This window comes from Tauraco erythrolophus, chromosome 4 (assembly GCF_009769465.1).
Source record: "Tauraco erythrolophus isolate bTauEry1 chromosome 4, bTauEry1.pri, whole genome shotgun sequence".
Classification (NCBI taxonomy): Eukaryota; Metazoa; Chordata; class Aves; order Musophagiformes; family Musophagidae; genus Tauraco; species Tauraco erythrolophus.
In genome coordinates, this window is record NC_141468.1 from 7468927 (window position 1) to 7493833 (window position 24907).

Consider the following 24907-nt stretch of genomic DNA (forward strand, 5'->3'; position numbering starts at 1 on the left):
AGGGGGCCTACAAGAAAGATGGGGAGAGGCTGTTCAGGAGGGCCAGTTGTGATAGGACAAGGGGTAATGGTTTTAAAATAGAGGGAGGTAGATTCAGATTGGATATTAGGAAAAAATTTTTTACCATGAGAGTTGTAGAACACTGGAACAGGTTGCCCAGAGAGGTGGTGGATGCTCCATCCCTGGAGACGTTCAAGGCCAGGTTGGACGAGGCCCTGAGCAACCTGATCTAGTTGGAGATATCCCTGTTTGTTGCAGGGGGGTTGGACTAGATGACCTTTGAAGGTCCCTTCCAGCCCTAACCATTCTATGATTCTATGATTCTATGATTCTATGATTCTATGATTCTATGCTGCCAAATTTGAAGATGCCTTTCTCCAGGATTTTGTTTCATCTTAGGCTTGTCCTAGAGGCTATGAAGCATCCGAGACGTCATTTTGATTTGAATTGCTTGCTGAGGTCTACACTTTCTCATGGCAGCATTGCTATCAGCATCCATGGGAGCAGATCAGTACCAAATAACCTTGCTCCTACTGTACTGTAGCTGGAGTGTGTATGTGCCTACGTGTGTGAAAACAGTAATCATAGAATCATAGAATGGTTTGGGTTGGAAGAGATCTTTTAGAAATCATCTACTTCCAACTGCTCTGCCATGGGCAGGAACACCTTCCACTAGATCAGGTTGCCCAAAGCCTCATCCAACCTGGCCTTGAACACTTCCAGGGATGGGGCATCCACAACTTCTCTGGGCAACCTGTTCCAGTGCCTCACCACCCTCAGAATGAAGAATTTTTTCCTCAGATCTAATCTAAATCTCCCCTCTTTCAGTTTGTCCTTCAGTTTGTCCATTGCCCCTTGTCCTATCACTACACGTCACTGTAAAAAGTCCCTCTCCAGCTTTCCTGTAGGTCCCTTTAGGTACTGGAAGGCTGCAATAAGATCACCCTGGAGCCTTCTCTTCTCCACGCTAAACAGCCCCAACTCTCTCAGCCTGTCTTCATAGGAGAGGTGCTCCAGATGGAATCTCACGAGAGCAGAGTAGAGGGGCAGAATCACTTCCCTTGACCTGCTGGCCGTGCTGCTTTGGATGCAGCCCAGGACACAGTTGGCTTTCTGGGCTGCCAGCGCACATTGCCGGCTCATGTTGAGCTTCTCATCCACCAGCACTCCCAAGTCCTTTTCCTCAGGGCTGCTCTCAATCCGTTCTCCACCCAGTCTGTACTTGTGCTTGGGATTGCCCTGAACCACGTGCAGGACCTTGTGCTTGGCCTTGTTGAACTTCATGATAATCAACTTTCTCAGTAAACTTGGCCCAATTTTTTTTCTGTTGCAATCAGAAAAGCCACTATCTGAGGTTGCTACATGGTAGTAAAGGCAGCAGAGAACAGCTGTGTTCTTGAGTGTTGTTTGCTTTACATCGAAGCTGCTCTGGCTCAGATCCTGGAGGCTGCTGCCTTGCAAACTACAGCTTGCACGTGGAGTTTTAACCCTAAGCACGGACACGGACGTGCGGGTGCTCGTCTGTCGGGCTCGGGCACGGGCAGCTGAGCAACAGGCGCGTTTCTGCCGTTATTGCAGAAAAGCGTCAATAGTGCTGATTTGTAATTGAAAAGGAAGATTATATTGTATGACTCAGAAACAACGTTGGGACAGAGATCCGATATTACAGTATTTAAGTAGAAGAAAACCAGGTTAGAAGTGAAAGAGCTTGGAAAGCAGACGTGACTCCTTTATTTATGCTCATAATAAAGTAGTTTGCATAGTGCTGATATTAAGGGCCAGCAGAGAGTGTGGCCAAGCGCAGCCGTACCATACGTAGACAACCCCAACATCATTTGGAAGGGCCAAAGTGGTAAAAACATAGTTTTAAATGTTACTCCAAAAATCAGACCACTTCATTCTGAAAGAAAATATCTCACATAGAAGTTGATTTTTAATTTCTCCTCTAAATTTCCATAAGAGGCTTTATAAAAAATTTGGAACTTATACATCTCCAATACAAGGGTTTGGGTTTTTGTTGCATGGAGTGATTGGGTGCACGTGCAGCATGTGTAGCCATTTCAAATGGCGCATCAGCCACGTCTGCTCATTAGCCATTTTCTGACACGAACCCTTTGCAGAGCTGCGGAGCATGCCCAGATAATGAGTGATTGCCACTGTGCAGCCACAAAAAAAGGCCCGAATTGATGTTTCATTGGCAGTCGTAAATTCTGGCATTTCTACATGGTTCATTTTACCACTCTGTTAATGTTCTTGTAATCCAGTGGTATGTAATTAAACATTCAATACAGCCACATACAGAGCCATGTAGCTGCAGCATGCCCTGCTGTACGCAGCCACTCCAGAGAGAACTTTTCACATAAGATTTTTATTTTTTAAAAAAATATCTGTTCTTCAGATGGTTACAGTAGTTCTGTGGGAGCTTGTCAGTCAAGCAAGATCACAGACTCCCTAAATTCAGCCTGACATGACAGATTGTAATGACTCTGAAGGGGCCATTACGGTCTACTGTGCCAGTGGTCCCTGCCTAATAGGAGCATCTCATGCAATTCTCATTAAAACTGAAATGGCCCCAGAGATTTCTATATTACCAGTTACTTCAAATATGAGTTATTTTATCATTAAAAAAAGCGCACATCTATGTGATGCTAAAGGTGCAGGTTAAATAAGGAAAAGAGAACTTAGATTTACAGGCTGACATGTACCTTTGCCTTATGCAGTTTTTATGCGTTTACTCGTTTTACTGGCGAGTAAAATTTTTGCCAGTCAAAAGCAGGAATGGAAAAGTGGGTGATGTCGTTTGTGCAGTGAGATTTTAACGTGATGCTGTAGGGACCAACGTGACTTCATAAATAATTGTGGCGGATGGTTTCATTATGTCGTAGCTCCAGGATAAGTTATGGCGCTTGACTTCTGGTTGGATGAAGCTCTTTGGCTTTTGTCGTGCTGGAGGTCAAGGCAGACAAGCACAGTTGCCCTTTCTGGCCTCAAACTTTCTCAATCTTCTGCCAAAGACAGGAGATTGCGTTCAGTAGCCCCATTCAGCAAACCCAAATTCCAGTGTGGCGTTTCTGATGCCAAGAGACTTACATGTGAAAAAGAGAAGATATCACAGTGGTGCGGCTTGAAGGGAAACTTGGGTTTGGGTGACAGCTGCATTTTTTTAGGTCAAGCACATCTTTCCTTTCCCAGGTATGCAGTGGCATGGAGAACCTACTTGGAGACTCCTGGTGACACTGTCATGAAGCAAGTTGTGAGGATCACGCAACGAAGGAAATCCTGAGGGTAGTGAGAGGATAGGAATAAGTCTGGAGCAGAAGGAAAGCTATTCAAAGTGCACACGTGACAGCACGTAAGCACCTATCGTAGGAAATCCCAGGCTTTTCTGGCTGCCCACATGGCGGGATGGCCACCAAGGCACAGAAGGAGAGAGTGCAGTAATAAATTGCAGGAGCTGGCACAGAGTAAGGCGAGTGGCTCTGTCTGGCAGAGGGTAGCACTGTGCAAAGTTTTCCAAGTTTACACCTTCCCACACCTCTAAACCATGTTTAAACCTCTAAACATCTCTAAACCATGTTTTCCAAGTTTACACCTTCCCACACCTCGTAACCCATGGAGGATTTCCCTGCCCATGGCAGGGGAGTTAGAACTAGATGATCTTTGAGGTACCTTCCAACCCAAACTGTTCTACGATTCTATGATTCTATAAACTCCCACCTCGGCCAAATTCCCTTTGTGCTGGGAGGCACAGCTCAGCCCAGACCCAGGGAAAGCCTCACAGGCTGATACCTCGTAAATTCTGCTCATAAATTAGGAGAAATCTGGAAAATCAGCTTCGAAAGTAGAATTTTAAGGAATCATCAGCTAAAAACCACAATTCATGTTAAACAGTTATGTGCATACAATAACATCTGGTTTTAAGTAAATATTATTTAGCTGCTTGTATTAGTTTATTTTTGGGTACATGATTTGATGATCAGGTGTGGAGCTGCACCCAAGGCACAGGAGTGCCCGTACCTGCCGGCAGCGAGGCCTCTGATTTAGTTGCCTAACTTGGATGTTCCAAAAGAATTGCACTTTTTTAGTGTCTTTGCATATTCTGCAACTGAAGCCCAGAGATATTAACTATAAATGTATCTCAGTTAGTCTAGGCTATAATTTTCTTTGATGTCTCTGCTGAATCCTGCCTCTCTCCCACATCACAGCTCAGACGGTGCCCGATGTGACGACGCTAGAGGTCTCAGTGTCGCCGACAAAAAAACGCTTTTAGCAATAATCTCAGCGAGGCCACGCGTGTGTGTGCCAGGCTGGTGCCGTGCCCGGCTCAGCCCGCTGTGCCCGTGGGATGGGCACCATGCTGGGGCTTGGGCCTCTCACCAAAGCTGCGCAGTGCCCATCCACCTGCCTCTGGGCTTGGTGCTGCTTAAGGGGGTGACCTTTGTGTTTGTGTGCCCCTTGCTTCGCTGGGTGCACCGAGGGCTGTGCTGGGTGAGGGTAGTCCTTGCCAAGGGGTGAGTTTTTGCATCCCAGGGGGGTGTGTGTGTTTGTGTGTGTGTTTGCGCGGGGCAGGTGGGCACCGCCACCCTCGAGGATTCCCGCGCATCCCCGCACGCAGCGCCCGGCAAAGCAGCCTCATGGTGTGGAGTGGCTTTTTATTATTATTTTTTTTTAAACTGCTTTTCTTTTTTTTTTTTTCCTTCCCCCTCTTCGCTTTCCCTCCCCTCCCGTTTGACGTGCGCGGTTTTGGTGCAATGCGAATTATCTCCAGTCATTCAGTCAGGAGGGGCAGCGCCAGGCAGCAGAGCAGCGGCGGGGCTGCCTCCTCCTCCTCCTCCCTCTTCCTCCTCCCTCTTCCTCCTCCTCTTCCTCCTCCTCCTCCTCCTCCCATTGCCATAACAACCGCGCACAGCCGCCGCTCCCGCGGTGCCGGCGGGGCCGCACCGCTCCGCACCGCTCCGCACCGCTCCGCACCGCACCGCGCCCGGGCGGTTGAGCATCTCACGGGGCCCCGCACGCCCCGCACGCAGGGAGGAGGTGGGAAGAGAAACAGTGACCTCCCTCCGAAAAAAAAAAAAAAAAAAAGGAAAACCGACAAAAAAGGGACTTTTTCGCGGGGTGGGTCTATCGGGGACCAAAGTGACCCCAAGAAGCGCAGCCGCTGCGCGGAGCGCGGAAGGAGGGAGGGACGGGGCAGCCCCGCGAGTGACTCCGCGGAGGAGGGGGGAGGAGGGGAAGGGGGGGGGCAGAGAAAGTTGGGAGGAAATAGCCCAGGAAAAGTGATACTCGCGGAGCTCGCCGGAGCGCGGAGGAAATAAAAGCGGCGGCGGGCAGGAAGTGTGAGGAGGAGGAGGAAGGGGAGAAGAAGGAGGAGGAGGAAGAAGAAGAAGAAGAAACAGCAGCAGCGGCAGCCGCTGCCACCGCGGCAGAAGAGAAAGCAAAAGCCGCACACCGGCTCTCGGAGCCGCCCGGGCGGCATCCGCGGGGCTGCGCGGGGCTGAGCGCCGCGGCCATGGCCCGGGAAAACGGCGACGGTGGCGGCTCCTGGAAGAAGCAAGCAGAGGACATCAAGAAGATCTTCGAGTTCAAGGAGACGCTGGGGACGTAGGTGCCGGGGAGAGGCTGCGGGGCGGGGGGGGGGGGGCGGCGGGCGCTGTCCGTTCCCCGTGGGGATGCGCGGGTCGCCCCGCGGGTGGGTGCGTGTGTGTGTGTGCGTGTGTGTGCGTGTGTGTATTTTGGCGTGTGCACCCATCGGTGCCGCTCCGCACCCCGCTCGTCCATCCGAGCGAGAAGTCGGGGCGATCTGGAAACACGGAGAAAAATCTCACTGTGGGGCAGGAGCTGAGCTAACACCCCCTCCGCCCCTCAAAGAAAAAAAAAAAAAAAAAAAAAAGAGAGAAAAAGGGAGAAAAATAATGTGTTTTGAAATATTCATAGAATGAGGAGATGGGGAAAGGCTTTTTCTTGATAGTGCAACTGTAAATAAATGCGGGCTGACTTGCACGCTTTCCCAAAGCCGATGGCTGCAGCTATTCGTGGACAGACAAGCAGAAATAATCGGAGTGGATTGGATGTGTTTTAGCTACGACGCTTAACTGTTGTTGGGGTTTATTTCTGTTATTTATAGTGACGGGGCATAAAGATTAGTAAAACGTTAGAGTTGTGTGTTGTTTTTTTTTTTTTTCCAGCAGGCTGAGAATAAACATGCGCAGATGGTGCAAGGGAGCGGGGTGCAGGCTGATGCTTTTTTGGCTGAGTGGGGAGTTTTATTTTTGTTAAAACAAATTTTCTCGTATAGGATATTGTAGAGATAGAGAGCCGGGAGTGCTGAAGGAAGTCAGCATATGGGCTGCTGTATGTATATACGTCGTCATTAAAGTTCAGTTGTGTTGGGAGTACTCTTCATTGCTGTGACCCCCCTGCTTTAATTGCAACTTCAAGCATGTCCCAAAACGAAGCATCGTTAATCCCCTGTAGTGCTTTTCATAACTATGCGTGCCACTTCCAAAACACGGTTGAACAAGTTTCGACTGTAATATTTCAGTTTCTTTCTGCTTCCAAGGGAGGGCTCTCTATAAACAGAGTATTTCTGGTTCATGGGCTCACTGATTTCCCAGGAACAAACTGCACGTAAGAGTCAGGCTGGTCATTTAACATGGAGGTGGGTCACGCACCTCAGTGGTAATGGGCAGATAGCGTAGCCTTCAGAAAAACACTGACTTAGCAAATCAAATTAATGTCTGTCCAGGTCTTTGAAGAAGCAAAGTGCAGCATCAGAGCTAAGTGTTATGGTGTATTCTCGTCACCTTCATGGAGTTTTTGCCGTCAGAATTTCATGCCAGGAGAGACGCGTCCCTTCTTGTCATGTTAGGCGTGCGGTTCCCTTCCTGAGCGAAGGGGTGTCGAGGAAGAAAGTCTTAATGCAAAGAGATTTGTTAGAGCAGCAGGACAGTTTGCTGTGGTTTCTGTTATACAGCTCTCTGTCATCTTCCTGGTGGTTATGTATGAAGCCATCTGAGAGGTTTAATTTGTGCCGCCGAAGAGGTCCAGAACGAATTAATGTTGTGGCCTTGATCTGTGTCCCAGTGAAGTTAATGGGAGCTGGTGTAGGTCCCAAGGAGGGTAAAGTTGGTCAGAGTTAATAGTTATGCATATTAGGATGGATGTTGCAAATTAAATTCATTAAATATGGCCAATTAGTGTCTCAAACTATTAACCATTGTCTGAGCCTCATGGTTTCGTTAGGAAGTCCCTTCTGATGAGAGTGGAGGCTGTAAAGTTTTCAGACTTGACTGAACAGTCAATCTAGAAAGTTTAGAAAATGAAAATAACTGGATTAAAAACCTGGGCCTGTATGAAGAAAATAGAGCTGTTCTTTTTTTTTCCAGACCTAGGCATATTAATTATGAGTGTATGTGCATTTAACAGCCTACACATGGGTTGCCTTCTGGTTGTGCATTCTTTAGTTTCGGAGAGCAGGCTGATAATTAGAAGATGTTTATCTGAGTTTTGGTTCTGTCCTTGGCCGCCCACCAGCATAGCACCTGCGGTTCCTACCAGCGCTGGTGTGACTTATCAGGGTGTGAAACTTCTCAAAGATTTAGACCATCAGTGTGCAAATCATTAAAGTACTTGTTCCCTTCCCACTGAAGGCACTGAAGGTTTGGTCACTGACTCGAGCAGCAGATATACAGCATGCAGGAGTCCAAGTGATGAGACACATGCTCAGTTATTGATAGGAAAGTACTTACATAGGAATTAAGCAAAAGTCTAAATACCTTTAAAGCATCTGGACCAAAATGTTTTCCTCTGGCATTATTTAGGAGTCGGGATAAAATCTGCCTTGATCCCTCCTGCACTGTAATGCTGAGCCGTGTTAGATATCCATTGGTTGATCTCACCATCTGATAGATTTTTCTCTAGCATGAATGGACTTGAAGTGAAAAACTTGGTGTGTCAGATGAGATGCACTGGATTAGTGTAGTAGCTGTATTTTGCATTTCTCTGCCACCTTCCATTTCAGGATGACAAAGTGCTAAAAAAGAACTTTTAACAGAAAGCAGCCCTTTTTCATGCAGCTGTCTTAACTGCCTGTGGTAAAATCAGCTAGAGAAAGTAAAGCACTAAACCCCCAAATCAGGGAAGAAAGTAAAAAAGAAACTTTAAAAATATATTTTATTTCAAGTGCATTGATTTGTGAATGTTAAATCTATGTGTGTACTCTATTAATGATTTGTTCTCTGAAATGAGTCTTTCATTTGAGTAAAAGCTTTTCAGCAGATCTTTAACATGGGAGAGTTGAAATTGCTGGAATTATTAAAAAGATCCTAACTCAGTTAATCATTATATCATTTGGGCTTCAAGGAACCTCTAATGAGTACCCAGCTCTCTCTTTCAGAGCTGGAATTAATTATTTATATGTCCCTGTAAATCATGTCCATCCACATTGATACTGAAATAGGCACCTTGAATTGGACGTCACCTCCAGATGTAAGAAAGCAGCCTTTTCAGCCCAAACAATTGTTTCCTTTGGTGACTGAGGTCTGTGTTGTTTGCTTCTCAGTGCTGTTGGGCAACAGTGTTTTCCTAAAGAAGTTTAGGAGCAATGCAGTGGCTCGCTCAGACGTTACCCAAACCTGTTTACCCTGTTCTGTATTTACGCAGTCCTTAAGCATGTGCAATCTCAGTTTGTGGCTGCAACCTCTTGGGTACCAGAGTGTCAACAAAATATTTCAGTAATATAAATTAAGAAAATACAAATATCATATATATATATAAATATATAATGGTCCTGATCCTTTCTTGGGCTGCTTCAGTTTGGTGATGCCAGTCCATGTAGGACTGCAGTAACATGACAGTGAACCATGCTCTATACGTGCAGGTTCAGTGGGCTCCTCTTCTTGAAACTGGACCTGTTCACTGCTGAGCCATTGAAAGTGAAATTACAGATACTGAAAAAGTCGCTAGGAAGAAATACACCAAGTATATCAAGGATAAAATAAAATTGTAGCAGCAGGCCAGATCCTCAGCTAATGCAATTTGGAGTCTCTTCCAAGTCAAGACAGGCAGACTTGAGGAAAGAAGAGGGTCTGACTAACTGCTTATCATTTTAAATTTTCATAAATTTGCCTATTATAGCTCTACCCAATGCTCAGACCTGCCTGGATAGGGGGATTTCTGCCCCAGCCCTTGACAGATGTGGAGTTTCACAGTAGCAAGAATCTGATAAGAAGATGAGTGATCATTGAAATATCTATTTTTTTTTCCATATTTAAATGATATTATGTCTAAGGGATTCTAACACTCAGATTTTGACATTCCAAGAAGTAATAAAATACACCATGTCATCCGTCAGCCAAAGAGGAAAACCTCCGATCATTCGGTCTGCCTCATCGAATCAGCTCCGTGTTTCTAAGGTATCTGTCATTGAGCCTTATTGACATTAGAGTTACGTTGAAGTTGTAATATTTAGAAAGGCTCAAGCTTAGTAACTATGGAAATATTGGTGCTGTCCTTAAAAATGATGCGGTAGATTCCTTAAAGCTTAGTAATGATAACACAGGGAGTTGCATGGATATAGCCATAACATAGTAAGAGCTGGGTGGGAAGACAAAAATGCTTCAATGGTGTGTCCAGTACTTTCCTAAAATACAGTACAGAGAAAACTTACAGGCCGTTCTGTTTCCTCAGGGGGTCTACCATTATTTTTGATTCTTCTGTGTCCTGTGTCTCTTCCGTACTCTTAGATCATTTGATGGACTCCTGACACTCTTCATGACTCTTCTGTGCACCTATATGTGCCTGTTCATGCTGTGAGATGAAGTCACTCCACGTCCTCCTCTCACATCTACTCTCTCTCTCTCTCTCTCTCATTGTCACAAACGTTTACGTGCTATCTCATGTGGTTTTTGTCCTCTCATGTCCTTCATGGTATCTTCCCCTGCACACGGTCTCACACTGACACTCAGGTTTTCATGAGCAGACCTGCCTCATACTCTCATCTGTTCTTGGTTGCTCAGACCTTCATGGGGGACAAGGCTAAGGGAGGTGATGTGCCTCAGGCCAGGTAGTCAGCCTCGACTTTCACCAGCAAGAAAACACTGGTGGTAAGGACAGGTCCTGGTGGAGGTGTCCCATGCGTTTGAGTTGCCATGTAGGGAGGAGGTGCTGGGAGGTACCAGTAGGCTCAAGATCTATTTGTCTCTCATCAAAGATCTTCCCTTATCATCAACTGGGTGCCAAAAGCACTTGAATTGGTTTCAACACAACAAATCTTCACTGTTTAGCTGTTTAACTTGAGGCATCATGCCAGTTAGTCAATTGTTTTTCCCTTCTGATTTTGGAAATTCTCAAGACATAAAGAAACATGTTGATATTTGTGCTTCCTCTGGCTCCATACCCCCTGTGAAGATTGAAGAACTTGTCTGATTTTCATGTTTCTGCTGACATAACCAGCAATTTCTGCCTCTCTCTTACGACACCCCAGTGAGGCAGCAGTGGCTCTGTTAGACTTTCATCTTTTTATCCGTTCAGTATTTTCCTTTATTTTAAATTACATTAAAGAAACATTTCATGTTAAAAAATATCTTCAGGGGAGAAAATACAGTGTCCCAAAGGGCTGAAGTTAAGACGGGGAAAGCTGATGAACCACTGGGGCAAACTATGAAGGCAAGTGGTTCCCATCTCCTCTGTGATGATTTAATGGGATATATCCTTTTGTCATCCGAAAGCTCTCAGGCTTCATACAGGAGTCACCAGGAAAGAGCATCTTGTCCGTGTTTACAGAGGCAGACGTTTCATGGTCATTTCTGACCTTAAGATCTGTAACTCTGGGAATCTTACCTTCGAAACCATGTAGGATTAGGGATAATTTGTGCCACGAGGTGCATGGTACCTACAGCACCTCTCTAGCATCGGTGGGAGAAGGAGTGAAAGCTGAGGTCCAGGTATTAAAGTTTAATCTAACGCTGTGAAACAACTCAGATGTTTTAGTTTGTGCACTCTGTATAGGGCAAGCAGAAAAATACTGTTAGGACTCCTTTAAGGTGACACCTTTGTTTTAAACTGTCATCCTGTTTGCTATCGTGTGGCATAGTTTACTAGCCAGTGTGTTCTTGGAGGCTTAAAAATAATGAGTTCCTACTATTTGCAATGTGAATTGTAGTATCTTGTAACGTAGATTGTTGGTCTACCTTGAACAGTTACAGAAAATAACAGGTTTGAGCATTCAGCTGGAATTGAAATGGGAAGAAAAGCAAGATGGCCAATGGATGTAAAGGCTGACGGAGAAGATTGGGGAAAATAATCTACAGCCATTGGTGAGAAGGGATTTTTGAGAGCTCTCCAAGCATAGTTCATGGGTGTGTTATGGACAGTGTATGTTTGGGGCAACAGTGTAGCATAAAGGTCAATTTTCTTTCATTGTCTAAAAATAAGATTCCAAAACGCTCAATAATCAAAGGCTGTCAGGTAAATTCATAATTCTGGAAACACTCAGTTTGCTGTATTGTCAACTCACGTATGTGTTCATGCTGCCTTCATGAGCCTTATTTTCTACTAGTTTTGCTGCCTTGCCTCCTTTTGCCCTGCCTTGTCTCTTTTTCCATGGCTTTTCTCTTTCAAGTACATCTCTGTACATCTGAGCTCCCTGCTGCCAGAGGATACCTGCTCACCTGCATGCTTGTGCAACCAAGAAGTGTGCTTGACTAGCAAGGTGACACTAAGATGTTTGGGTAGGGTTGGAATAGGGTATTTGGGCTTTTTTCCCCTATTTTTTGCGTAGGGATTAGGAAAATGTGATCCATGCCTAGGCCAAAACTCAATATTACTACTCAGGACCTCAATATAACCAATTCTGACAACTGTTCTTTGTGTAGATGTGAGCTGAGGGCAAAGCATGCATAAAAATATTACCGCAGAGGTAGCTGACACCCTAAAGCTTGCAACAAGCAAAACCCAGAGAGTCTGAATACCTGGTGGAGAGGCAGTGGATGGAGCTGAACCCAACTCTTTGGAGTCCTGTAGTACTGCTTTAACCAAAAGTCTATTCTTCCCATCACAGCCACAACACAGTGGGTGTGAGAGCCTTCTTCGCCGCCGCTCCTGCCATCTGGAGCAGCCTGTCTGCTTCCTTCACCCTCCATCTGCTTTCACATAGGAGCTGAAATATCTCTCTATGATTTTTTTCCTTCCTTTTTGTTTCTTTTTCCTCTCTACCTTGGTGACCTCAATTATTTTTGTTGCCCTTCGCACACAGTTCTCCTGACTACATGCAGGATATTGGTTGGAGTTATTTAATCCTTTCAAGCATTCAAGGATACACTCAGTATTGAATAAAGTTGTGTTGTTCTGGCTTGCTTGACAATAACAAGCATTCGTAATAGGATTCTGAATTTATTGCCAGTAATAGTTTTCACTTAACCAGTCATTCACGTTTTATATTCATGATTACTTAATAAGACTTAATTTTCGAGTCATTTCAGATACCATGAAAACAAGTTGGAACTAAACGGGTACTGTTAGTAAACAGGTAATGAGTGAAAGGAGGGATAAAAAGTTCCTTGGGGCAACAATCTGTCATTTTTGTTGGGATTCAAACCACCTTGCATTTCAGTGCTTTTCTGTAAATAATAATTAACAATAATAACAATAATTTGCAAACATATGTGTGCGATTGGGCTATTCTTGAATGACAAACAGCTTAGCAATCAGAATATTTCTCTTTTCTAAAAATCATACTGTTCCTTAAAACCTTTCTATCAAATCTTAACACTGATATGTTTTTTTGTTATCTGACTTGGCGGTTCCTATAATTTTCCTCTGAATGTTTTGTCAATCATTTTTTAGAAAGAAAACTATAAATAACAGATTGTTAATAAACTTTTCAAGGCCCTTCACTGATGTTTTCATGTTGAAAGCTGTGTATTGAGTTTTATGCCAGAATTACTCACCAAACAGATTGTATGACGTTAAATTAAAATAATACTCTTTAGTAGATCTTTTTTTGCTAAATTAGAAAGCTTTTTTTTATTATTTTTTTATTTTGACACTGGATGTGCTAAGAAAAAGCTGCTGGGAAGCTCTCTTTTGGATCTGATCTGTATGTAGAACAGCTGAGCACAGGGCTGGAGATCCTCTGTAACAATAGATCACTGATTTTGCTTGCTCTTTTCCTGGGCAATACCATATGTCACATTCAAAACATCAACAGTTTTGGACAAGTGGGCTACATAACCATGAAGATAGTTCTTAAAATACCTTTTTCAAGAGTCAAAAGGGGAAGAAACGCATGAGAGAAAACATGCTGGCTTAGATGTACTGAGGATTTATTTTGATATTTGTTTCGATTTTCTTATATTCCCAGTTGGAGATAAACTAAACAGTTTCAGCCTATTTACCGTTTCCAGGAGGAATGAAAGGGAGGTGCTTCTAACTGCAAACCAACACAAGCATTTACCATCAGCAGCAACAGGGTGCAGCACCATGGCATCTCTCCTTTAGACTCTGCCTTTGCACTCTTTCTGCTCACCATGGTTCCTTCTCGTCCTGCTCTTAAGGATCTTCTTAATTTAGGTTGAGGACTTGAAGGTATATTCCTTCAAGCCTGAGCACCCAACATTTGGAAATTACACCCGATGCTCGGTTGTCAGAGTACAGAGAACCTAGAAATATCATCTGTGGCTGATGGGAGAGGAGCGAGCTCAGGACCCGTGGAAAGTCTAAGGTCTGGGAGCCTTTAACCTCCATGTTTGTTTTGGTGAAGGCTGCTGTGGCAGTTTGGAGAGTAAGGAGAATAATACCACCTTGTTCATCAGAGATGGAGTGTGAAGGTTTGCAGGTCTTCCTAGGAGCTCCAAAGGAAGGTTTCTTCAGGTGTGGCAGGTATCTCCCTTAAGACAGTACCACCCAGTGCTGCAGAGTCATTCTGTGATGTTGGTGTGTTTTAGCTGGGCAGGGTGTTTTAAACCTGCCTGCCAACCTGATGGCATGTGCTCTTGAGAAACATGGCCGCTCTTTTCCGACCAGCTACGTTACTGGTCACAGAAATGGATGGGGTTTTGAGGGTAGTACAAAATAAAACAGCATAGCAGCTCGTGCTTAAGATTTGCAAAGGCTGAAAAGCTGGTGTGTGTTTGAGGGTTGGACACTAGCAAGGGAAATACAAAGGGTCTAAAATATCTGGGTTTTTTATTACTATGCCTTTTATTGGCCTCACATGAGATCGGGCACTGTTGAGCTAGGGATATTACAAACACTGGAGCAAAAGACTGTTTGTACCCAGAAGAACTTATAATCTAAATAAATAAGACAAAAATGCTAACATTGTTTTGTTAAAGACGAGAAAGTGTGTCACTTGTAAACCCAGAGCTGAGCCTGAATCTTAACTCCAGCCTTATGCAGGAGACCATCCTGCTTCTTTTAATAGCGGGTACTGTGTCAGCACCGATGTCTTCAAAACGTATTTATTTATATGTGATTTGCCCAGGGTCATCACATATAGTTAGTTTTTACTAGTGAAGGTTTGAAGATGCAAAGCACTGTCTGTATGCTGTTGGTAACAGCGCAGGCGCTTTATTCCTGTGTTGTTTCACAGGTGCTCAGAGGAATTGAGGTCTTCCCAGAGCTATAAAGAGCTGGAGCAGACCAGGCGGTCCCTGGGGCAATGTAGAATCGCTCCCAGCAGGATTCCATCCTCCCATCCCAGCTTAAATAATTCAAGGGACCAGGCTTCAACCAGGCTTCAACTTTCCAACCAAACTCATTAGCTGTGACCCTGCCATCCCACCGTGTGATGGGTGAGGGCTGAAATGAGGGAAACTACTGCATGAAAAACTGTGGAAAAACCAAAATGACATAGAAAAACCTGAACAACATAGAAGGGAGCTGGGTTAGGGAGGAGGAGAGCACTTAGAGGATTTGCAACCACGTGGAAAACTCCTCCGGGGAAGGCACAGGTTGCTAATCAAATTCAACCGTAGCCGAGAGAGACTGCCGGAGCATCCCTGAATAATCCTTCGCTGTTATATTGAGTTGGCTTGGAGATTTCCTCCCACTGCTCACTCTTCTCTTGTCCTGCCTCTCAGCATAGGTAAATCAGTACAAGATGCCCAGCCATGAAGCCTGCAGCATTTTGGAAATTTCAGGCACAGTAGAGTGCTTGGTGTGCGCCGTCAACAGCAGAAGGTACTATGAACACATTAGAATTGTTTGTGCTCCTTACCCTGTTTCCTTGCAGAGGACCTGAGCAAATTTGAAGGCTTTGTCTTTTACTTCAGGACGTTTTGTAGCTGGGGCCTGAGATATCCTGAAGACTATCTAAAGCTCGGGGATCATCGTCAGCCTCACGCCTCTGCGTTAATGGGATTTCTTGCCATAGGCGTGTAATTAATTTGCTCAAGAGATGCCACATTTTTTGAGGGGAAAATTTGACACTGTTGAGATTCTCCATGGGCTGCTGCCAATCATCATAAAAACCCCACCTCCTTCTCTGAGTTCAAGCCACGGTGTTTTGAGACACCTTCTCTAGCATAGTTACATAGCAACCTGAATATTGCAAAGCAAACAAGCTCTCCTTCCCAACATAAAATGCTTCCAAACGTAAAAAAAAAACCAACATAAAACCACAAACCAACGGAGAACCCTTTACAAGAAGGCTACTGCACGTGTGTGCCCTTCTTTAGGGAGAGAAGAGGGAGGCAAATAACATGTGGCTTGTTAGCCAGGTTGCTTGTTGCACCATGAGAAGATGCTTAGTTAAAAAACATCTATGGAGCAGAATAATGGTGTGACTCCCGATGGCTGAATGACCAGGCAATGGGGCACAAGAGGAATAGCTTAGAAAGAAGGGAAATGCCTCATGTCACAGATTTGACTTATGACTTATGCTTTTTAGGAAGCAGGATCCTATATATTTAGGTGTTGAGGGAGAATGTACCAAGAAATGAGCTGAAAAAAATAGGGTTCTTAAAAGCACATAGACACAGGACATACATGTACTGCAGGCTGCAGGGAGGCTTCTGCTCTTGGATACACTAAGGTATCTGGAATAATTTTACTGACTAATTTTCCTGGCCGTAGCCATGTAATTTATGTCATGGACATAAATCCTATGCTCTTAAGAGAGAGACCCTGAAAAAAAATCTCACAGAGCTTCGTAGGCAAGTCCATTGAATGAGTTTCTCTCAAGAAATCTTATATTTTTAATGGAAAGAAAATAAAATGATTCCAGGATTCCTGAGTGACAGCTGAGATGATTTGTGTCCAAAAATCAAACGTGTGCTCTTCCGACACCGCTGAAAGAGAACGTAACAAGTACTAAAGCTGAGAGCAGGCTCGTTCTGCAGGCCAGTGGAACTGCACTGGGGGAAAGCCAAAAGGGAGAGGTTTGGCACAAAGCAGAGCAATGGGATTCAGCTACAGGTAAATGCCAAGAAGGACTCATCTAAATGGGGTGCTTTTAGCTCAATCGACTCTAGAGACAGCTAGGTCCCCCTGCTTGTTCATGAGATATACTACTACAAAAATTGATAGACATGGGTCCTTCGGGCAGGATGGCTCGTGTACTGCACCAGACAATGCTTAGTCATGGTCAGTCAAGGACCACTAAAATCACCAGTAGCTTCAGTGACAGTGTTTGCTCTGGAGATGGTGTGGTGCTGTGACATCTTTATCTTGCATTGCCGTGTGGTTGTGATGAAGGTGTAGGAGCTCTTTACATACATATAAATAGGTATAGTGTATGTGCATATATATATAGTGTGTATATAAATGCAAACATTAAAAATAGAATTTATATAGTGATATATAGTGATATATGGTGAGGTATAGTGATATATAGTGCTAGTTTCTTGCCACAGAGCATGTTGTTTGGCTTCATTTATAAATGTGTAGAGAATGACCCGTGCCATTTGGTAAAAACTGCTTGAGAATATTGTGAACATTGTTAATTTATTCTGTAGTTTGAATTTCTCATCTTATTTGAGTTATGTTTAGGCGAAGTCAGGAGACTCACGCTTGCTTACATCACCTAAGTTTCATTAACCCTAGCAAAGGGCCTATTCCAAAATGCAGTACCAGGATATCTGCGGAGATGAGGCAGTATTTGTCCTTGGATGCAAACTGGCTTTAGCTGATTTCTAAATGCCTTTGTCCATGCGGTGACTTCTTGACAGATGTTTTTCTGATGCCCTGTTGTGTCTGTCCATCTACTGAGATAAGGCTTGGGTCCAAACAAGGGCTCTGTGTTTCTGCTCTTGTTCACCAGTCAGTTGCTTTTAGCAATGAAAGAGGGATAGTGGCTTTTGCCCAACCTGTCATCTTTAGCAGAGATGAGTTTGAAAGGGCATCACAGCTGCTGATATACATGGTGTTTGGCCTTGCTCGGTTTGTGACCAGAGACCATGGAAAGCTCTCAGAGGCAGTTTTGGCTCTGTGATTCCCCAAGTGCCCAACGATCCTCTAACTCCATTTCTGAGACACTTCTGGTAGGTCCTTTTAAATATTGGAAGGAAAGTGTTCACTTTGCCTAAAATTTAAGCAGGAACTGTGTGTTGACCCCTCATTCAGTTAGCTAATGTGGGTGAACCCACTCAAATAAGAAGTAAGAGCTTGATGGTCCTTCCTTCTCCTCTCTTCTCCATCTCAATGTTACCTCTGCTATGCTGAATCACCACTTTCCATCTCCTGTCTAAATCCTGCACAAAGCCCTCAGTTGGTTGCAGTGCTGTACTCACATCCTGCAGGGGCGCACAGCTGGGAAGCACAGCTGGAACACAGCAAAGCATCTTCCTTTGAGTCAGTTAAGGGCTTTATGTGTTTAGATAAAGCACCCTTCTCCCAGGTAAATGAAGGCAGTGTGGAGCAGATGGAGTCTGTTAGAGCTTTTTGGGTGCAAAATTGATGGCAGCAAGTGAAGGGTGAATTAACTAATACTATGCTTGATGTTAGGAGGTCTGTCTCGGAGAGCCTGTGAGGGATTCCCCTCCGCAGATGGGGTGGTTGTAGTCTCTTCAATGACCACATTTAACTCTGGTTGGCACCACCACCTTCAGGGTGATGGCAACTTCTTGTTGCTGTCTGCTGCTGTGCAGTTATGACCTGTAAAGTCGAGTTGATCAAAAACCCACCCTGCTCATGTCATTGTGGTGGTGGGTACCTTAGTTTCTGCAATCAATTCCCTTTTCTGCCATTATTCGAGCGATACCCCTAGGGACGTAACAGTGGCTTAGATATTCTGCTACTTTAAGGCGAAATGTGGAAGATAGGGAGATTGGTAGTAAAAACACTAAAAAAAAACCCCACAGTTTTGGTGTTGGAAGGTGCCTGTAAAATGTCTTCCTAGATTTCTCCTTGTGTGTTGGCTTGGCACTCTGAATAGATCAGAGGACAGCACACAAAAGCACACCAGGCCTGTTTCTGTTCTGATTTTCTCTTAAATCATTTGTAGCAGCGCGAAGTGACTGTAAAATTCTGCCTTTGATGTGCACAGCTTAGAGGTTTTCCTTTGGGAGTCAAGAAAAGCTGTACTATTCAGCAGCACGCTGGAACAGCAGCATTTTGTGCTCCTTACGCTCAGGTTTCAAACGTCAATATAAAGTTACAAGGCTGTGGAGGAACAGGTTGCAATTCCAGGACAGAAGAGAAGGGGGCTGAGCACGTCCCACGGCAGAAGTTCGCATCTTCTGCCAGCCCAGTTGTTTGCAGGGATGTGCCGTGAATTTATTTAATGAAACGATACAGGTTAAAAATAGTCCTCCGAAAAGGAGTTGGGGGAAGGGGAGATTGTTACAAAGTACAAGAAGTTTTATTTCTTTTCATTCCGTAGACGCTATAAATCAGCAGGGAAGCCAGTTTTGGTTTTGGTTTTTGTTTTTTTTTTCCTTCCATATTGCGTCGTTAAAAAATCATCAGCCACTACACTGAAATGGTTTGCAAGAGCCACTTCACCAGGAACAATCTCTGACTGAGAACAATAAAAAATTGGTAGATGCCAGGTTGAATTCATGTGTCAGTACTTGCTGAATTCAACTTAAGAGCTGTAAATGGAACCAATCATCATTTCTTAATGAGATATATGAGAACAAAGAATCACAACGCTCGAATAATCTGTCACATCTCTATCAATGCTGCTTAAGCAATTATTCAGTTTGTTCAATGGTTTGACAAGGTAACATGACAAAATCAATTTACAAAGCAGATTAAATATAAATACGCAGCGCTTTTTTTCCCAGGAATGTCATTCTTAAAGCCTTATGGTTTTTATCCTTACAGTCCCTACCTAGTCGTCTGTTTTCAGTGGCACTGCTTGGGTGAAGTCCTACATGGCCCACAGTGACATTATTCACCTGATCATTTGTCATTTATCCATCTCTGGCCTAATGAGACTGTCGTCTGGGCCGTGGTAAAAATGAATGATGCATAGCTCCGATATACAGAGTTAAGTATGTTTTCCACTTAGTGTTAAGGCTGTATTTTTCCAGGGTCTTTAAGGAAGCCTGGCCCTCAGCCCTTATTAATGCATAATGTAAATTTTTCTGAATATTTTATTCACTTGGCAGCAAACATAGGAGAAACTTGGTATGAGTTCTCTAGGAGCTGAATAACAAGCGTTGTACGTGGAGGTAACACGATCGTCTATTTTAATGCCAGACCTTTCATCGTGTTGCAATGGACTGTGACTGGGATGATCCCGTCTCCATTTGTAGCAACGAGTATCTGCAGCAAACCACCGATAACCACAAGTTACAGGGACCGTCGCGGTGGACACTAAATGTCGTCTTCAGCAGGAGTTCACTGGTCTTACGCTTTCTTCCATAAATGAATCCCCATCCTTTGAATGTGCTTGGGCAGCATGGTGTAATGAACTTGTGGCACAGAAAAGATTACTTTTTTCCCCCCGTGAAATGTTTACACCTCTCATCTTCTCCGTGGGGAACTCAAGAATATAAGATTTTTGTTCAAAAAAATCCCTGTACAAATAACCGTGGGATGCCCTCAGTGTTTTATATTTATTCTCATTTGTGTTTTATATAGTCTACAAGATGCCATCAATGTACCTGGCTGCATATCTCATTATGCCTCTAATGTATGTCCCTGGGTTTTCAGCAGATATTGTAAACAGCATTTAGGGAATCGTGAGCACTTTCTTTTTTATTTCAGGCAAGGTGACAGGGTTCCCAGAAGCCTTTTAAATATACCAAAGGATTGTGTCATGGAGGAGAACAGTATTTCTTAACTTATTGTTGCCATATGACTCCAGTTACTAAAATTTCTGAGCAAATCACTGTCCTTACAAAATCTGTGATACCGAAAACTCGTATGCTTATATTTTTGCTACATTTATGCATGACATACGGACTTCCAGTATCTGGCTACTCAGTTTCTGCTCAACATCTTGTGTTTTCTGGTGGCTGTTGAAGAATCTGAATACGTATAGTATTTCCTTAACTGTTGTTGGTGTTGCTGCAGCCTTTATCTTGTGGTTTGTTGGCTAACTGTCAGATACTCATGGCTTCATTATGAAACAGATGTACAGGTCTACACTTTGTTTTTGTAGCTGCACTTTTGACATATTGTAAATGTCCTTAATTGATTTTGTTCAGGATAATACCATCTGTTGGCATCTGTTTCTGCTGTGGCTCTTGCTGAATACTTGTGTGTATCATAGTCCATAAGGACAAATTGCAGAGTTTCAGCAAGATATTACGTAGATTTTTTTTTCTGAAATAAATGAGAGCAGAGTTTGAACATTGGCCAACCTTATATATACATAATTTAATATCTAGATTAATACAGGTCATTCCAAAAGGCATATTTCAGGCAAGAATTGAGCTCTGTGTCCATGTTGATCACTCTCAATTTATTGTTGGCATGTCTGCAAATTTATCAGAGCTCCCAGATTGGAAAAAAAGCAGCCTTTGGGTTTATATTTGACTGCCCTCGATCATGGAGGGTTGTGGAATAAACTTTTACATCTGCCTGAAGTCTTGACATGAAACTCTGTCTAACAAACAGTCAAGATAAGTGATCTTTGAACATCACTTACTGTATCTGTAAGGTTGATGGGCTTCTTGTCAGCTTTTAACATCGCCAAGTGTGTTCTGATAGGAAGCTTTTGGTGGCAAAAGCAATACTGGACAGACACTGGGTGAGACATCTGCGGAGGATGCAAGTAGGAAAATGTGTGCTGTCTCCCGAGAGTCCAGAACAAAATCCTCTTTTTTGTGGAGGCCACTGTCATGTTTGGTTTAGCTCTCCATCCTCAGCTCAGTGCTTTTTATTAGATAGCATCAGCATTTATGGTAGATTTTATTGCAGTTGCCGTGCCCATGTCTGAACTGTGAGGCGCAATAGAAATTCCATTTCCCGGTACAGTCTCTGGTCATGACGAGTGCAGGCAAGCATCAAAGAGTATCTAGGTCGGGATTTATCCGTAGTGACCTAACTCCACTCCCAATAAAAATAGCTTGAGTTGGCCTTTGGTGTCAATGAGACAGCGTTAAACCAATTTTGAGGTGCAGCAGCAGCAGGGAGGAGAAGTGGGATCATGCAGGATGATGAAAGTCTTCCAAATATCATTTGAGACATGGAGATGGGTGCACTTTGTGTTTTAATAGAAGTGGGTCACCAGTCTGAAATACCTGGTGTCCCAGCAGGGCTGGATTGTCCTTGAGCTGGAGTTGTCTTTGTGGTAGTACATATGGGCAGGATTCAGTAGGAAACTTAAATACATGGAGCCTTCCTGGCCGTGCATGTATATTAGAGCTCACATGAGGGTTATTGCAAAAGCACAAGTTCTCCTTTTACTTTGCCAACTGATTTCTTTGGCCCAGCATCCTTGCTGTTGCTGTTCTCCCAGTATTGGTACCCCAGTATTGGTATTGCCATACTGGTACCTGCAGCTGGTCAAAGGTCAGGAGTCAGACTTTGAAAAGTCATGAGCTTTGAAGATGATGTGGGCTAGTGGTAGAGGCATTAATTGGGTGGAAGAACACTAGCTAATGATTTAGGAGACTTGGGTTTCACTTCTGACTGTGCCACTGGGCTTTTTGACCTTGGAAAATTTGCAGCACCTCGCTGCCCTGCTTTCCCCATCTGTCAAACAGTCACCGACCTACTTCGTAACTCACTTTGAGACCTAACTAATTAAAGCTTGCTCTGTGAGATGTTCAAAATGCACTATGTAAGGTGTTGTCTTTTTTATGGTAATATGGTAAGAATCTCCCCTGCTGTCTGTTAGATGTGTGAGTGTGCTGGGAACTCCGCCACAATGCTGATGTTTTGCAGATGATGCTTTGTGTGGGACACGCTTCTGCAAGAACCTGCTCCTTTTACTAAAAATGCCAGTGACTCCAAAAAGAGGTGAACTGCTCTGCCTCGAAAACACCAGAAATGGGACAAGAGAGTAAACCCAACTGAAATGCATTTTGTTTTCTGAAACTGTTGTTATCTTTCAGTGTGCTGGGAATCCCAGCAGGGCAGAAAGACCTTCCAGGACTGTCTCTGAGCTCTCGACTCCAGCCCGCAGATGGATTTTCCAGTGTTGATGAATATTAGGGAGACAACTGGAAGGAACTGTAAAGCTGCATGGCAGTTTTCCCCTCCTGTGCAATCCAGGTTATAAGTGGGAGTCAGAAAATAATAGCAGTTTTAACATTAGGCTGTCAAAAGAATGGGATTTGCAGAGCAGTGGATAAGGATTTGTACTGCCCTGAAGAGCCCTCTCGTGATAAAACAACGTGGTCTTCCCTCAAAGATGCATCTGTAACATTAGTGATGTATTAGTTAATTATATTTTTAATGTCTAACAATGTTAGAAAATCAGTTGAAAATCAGTTCGTTAACTGAGGTCAGTGTGGCGAGTAGCCACGGTGACCCTGAAGCAATAAGCTTTTTGAAACACTTTCAAAAAACAATTAAAACAATTGGAGGAATGTCTTAATTTCCATGTCTTCCAGGGGAAAAAAGTATGATACCTCTGAGATACAGCAGGAATAGAGTTGTGTTTCCAATCACTGCAGCGTAAGTTACTGTTTTAAAAAGCCTTTTTGTAGGCAGAGTGCATTCAGTTTTTTTCTCTGATAACTCGGAAAAAAAGTAAAGTTAGTGCATAAATTGGAAAGCAGGCTTTCGTTTAAGCTGCATGATTTACATCTACTGGTGAAGGCTGCTGCTGTAGAGCATTTGGCATTCATCAGAAAAATCTCCAAGTCTAAACAGTTTTATTATGCAAAGTTATATAGTTGGAAGGTAAAACACTCAGTCTTTTTCCACTTTGAAGCACAGTGCTAGCTGATGGATGTCCTGTCAAATTTCTCGTAAGCTCGCAGGGGAGCTGCATAGCTGCAGGTCTCACTCTTCAACCTATGGCTGCTATAAGCAAGGAGCCCTGGGGGAAAAGGATGCTCAGCCGGGCTGTGGGCAGGAGAGTGGCCGTGCTCAAGAAACCACGTGGATATTCTCAAATAATGTGTTGCACGAGGTGCGATTTAGGAAACCACTGACGTCTTCCTGAATTAGAGTCCCAATATTTGGATCTTTCCATTCAGATTTTATTAGCACAGCTTTTTGCTTCTTACAAGACACTTCCACTGTTCCACTAGCAAAGCATACGATGACTGCGCTTTTACACGAGCATAGAGATTTTCCTGAAGTGATTTTTCCTTAGTGATTTAAGGAAAATCACAGTTCACTGAAACATTTATTAAGCTTCACCCTGTTTAGTGTGTGATTGATTTGCCTGTGCATCCTGCCCTGTGCGCTTATCCCCAAGCACACGCTGAAGTCCTATTAGAGGTGTGAAGTCAAAGGGACTTAAGCAGGAGCCAAAATATTAAGTACTTAATTGCTTTTCTGGTAGATATGGTCTGCTGAAAGGTGACCACAGTCCTTCTGAGTGGTTGTGCTCTGTATTTTTGTACATTTCTACATAATGCAAAGGACCAGGTTTGCAATCCCACCCAGAGTTCATCGCAGCAGCTGTAAAAGCCCATGGTTTTGAGTGGGAGACCTCTCCAGGCACTGCAGCTGAGTAGGATGATAACTGTGGGTCAGACCTTGGTCCTGCTAGGACACTGATGCCAACACGTATTGCCAATGGTTTTCCTGAATGGGGCAGCCTCACATCTGATGGGGACACCTGGCCCTTGATGTCATGCGCCCACCAGCACTGAGACACAATGAGCATGAATCAGAGCCCTGTTAAGCCATTTTGTAAAACATCACAACAGAAGTATCTTGGCAGGGTGGGAGGGAAAAAACTATTTAGCTTAGCATGCTGTTAATGCACCATAAATATTTTTCTTGATTCCATAAAAACTGCAATAAGGGAACACCATCCTTCATGAAATGCCCTTTAAAATGCAGTAAGAAAACTCAATATATTAATAGGTTCCTATTAAATCAAGCAATCCTTCAAAAATAAAATAAACTCTGAGTGCTCAGAAAAATAACTTTCCTCCATAACAGGCAAGGGAAATATGTTGGTTTTTGGTTTTGGATAGCTTTAAGCTTTTCTGGGAAGAGGACTGTAGCAGAAAGAATAACCCAAGGCAATAAATTGAGACTTGGACAAAAACAACTTCTTGCATGTAATTTGGGTTTGTTCTTATCTGAGGATGATGAGTTTGTATAAAACTTGGTGATCTTTCGAAATCTTTAGGAAATACAAGACAGGACACATTATCTCCTCACCTTGTGTATTGCAGGATCTGCAGAGATTGTCAAAAGTGCTGCTTTTTCAGACAAATCTGCTGTTTCCCAGGAATAACTGGTTTTGGTTTGGGTTTTTTGTTGTTGTTTGTTTGTTTTGTTTTTGTGTTTTTTTTTTAATGGCAATAAAGAGGCTGGGTGGGATTCACTGCACCTACAAGGGTTGGGTGCATTTGCCTAAATTGAGGCATTCAGTGTCATT

The 24907-nt window shown here is 43.7% G+C and overlaps 1 protein-coding gene across 1 annotated transcript in view; it reads left to right on the forward strand.

Annotated features, from left to right (window-relative positions):
* The first annotated feature begins 5509 nt into the window (after positions 1-5509).
* Positions 5510-24907, forward strand: part of CAMK1D (calcium/calmodulin dependent protein kinase ID) — a 231497-nt gene continuing 212099 nt past the window's right edge. The window contains exon 1 of the mRNA XM_086610012.1: positions 5510-5601. Coding sequence (XP_086466138.1) covers positions 5510-5601 — 92 coding nt within the window. The remainder of the gene's footprint in view (positions 5602-24907) is intronic.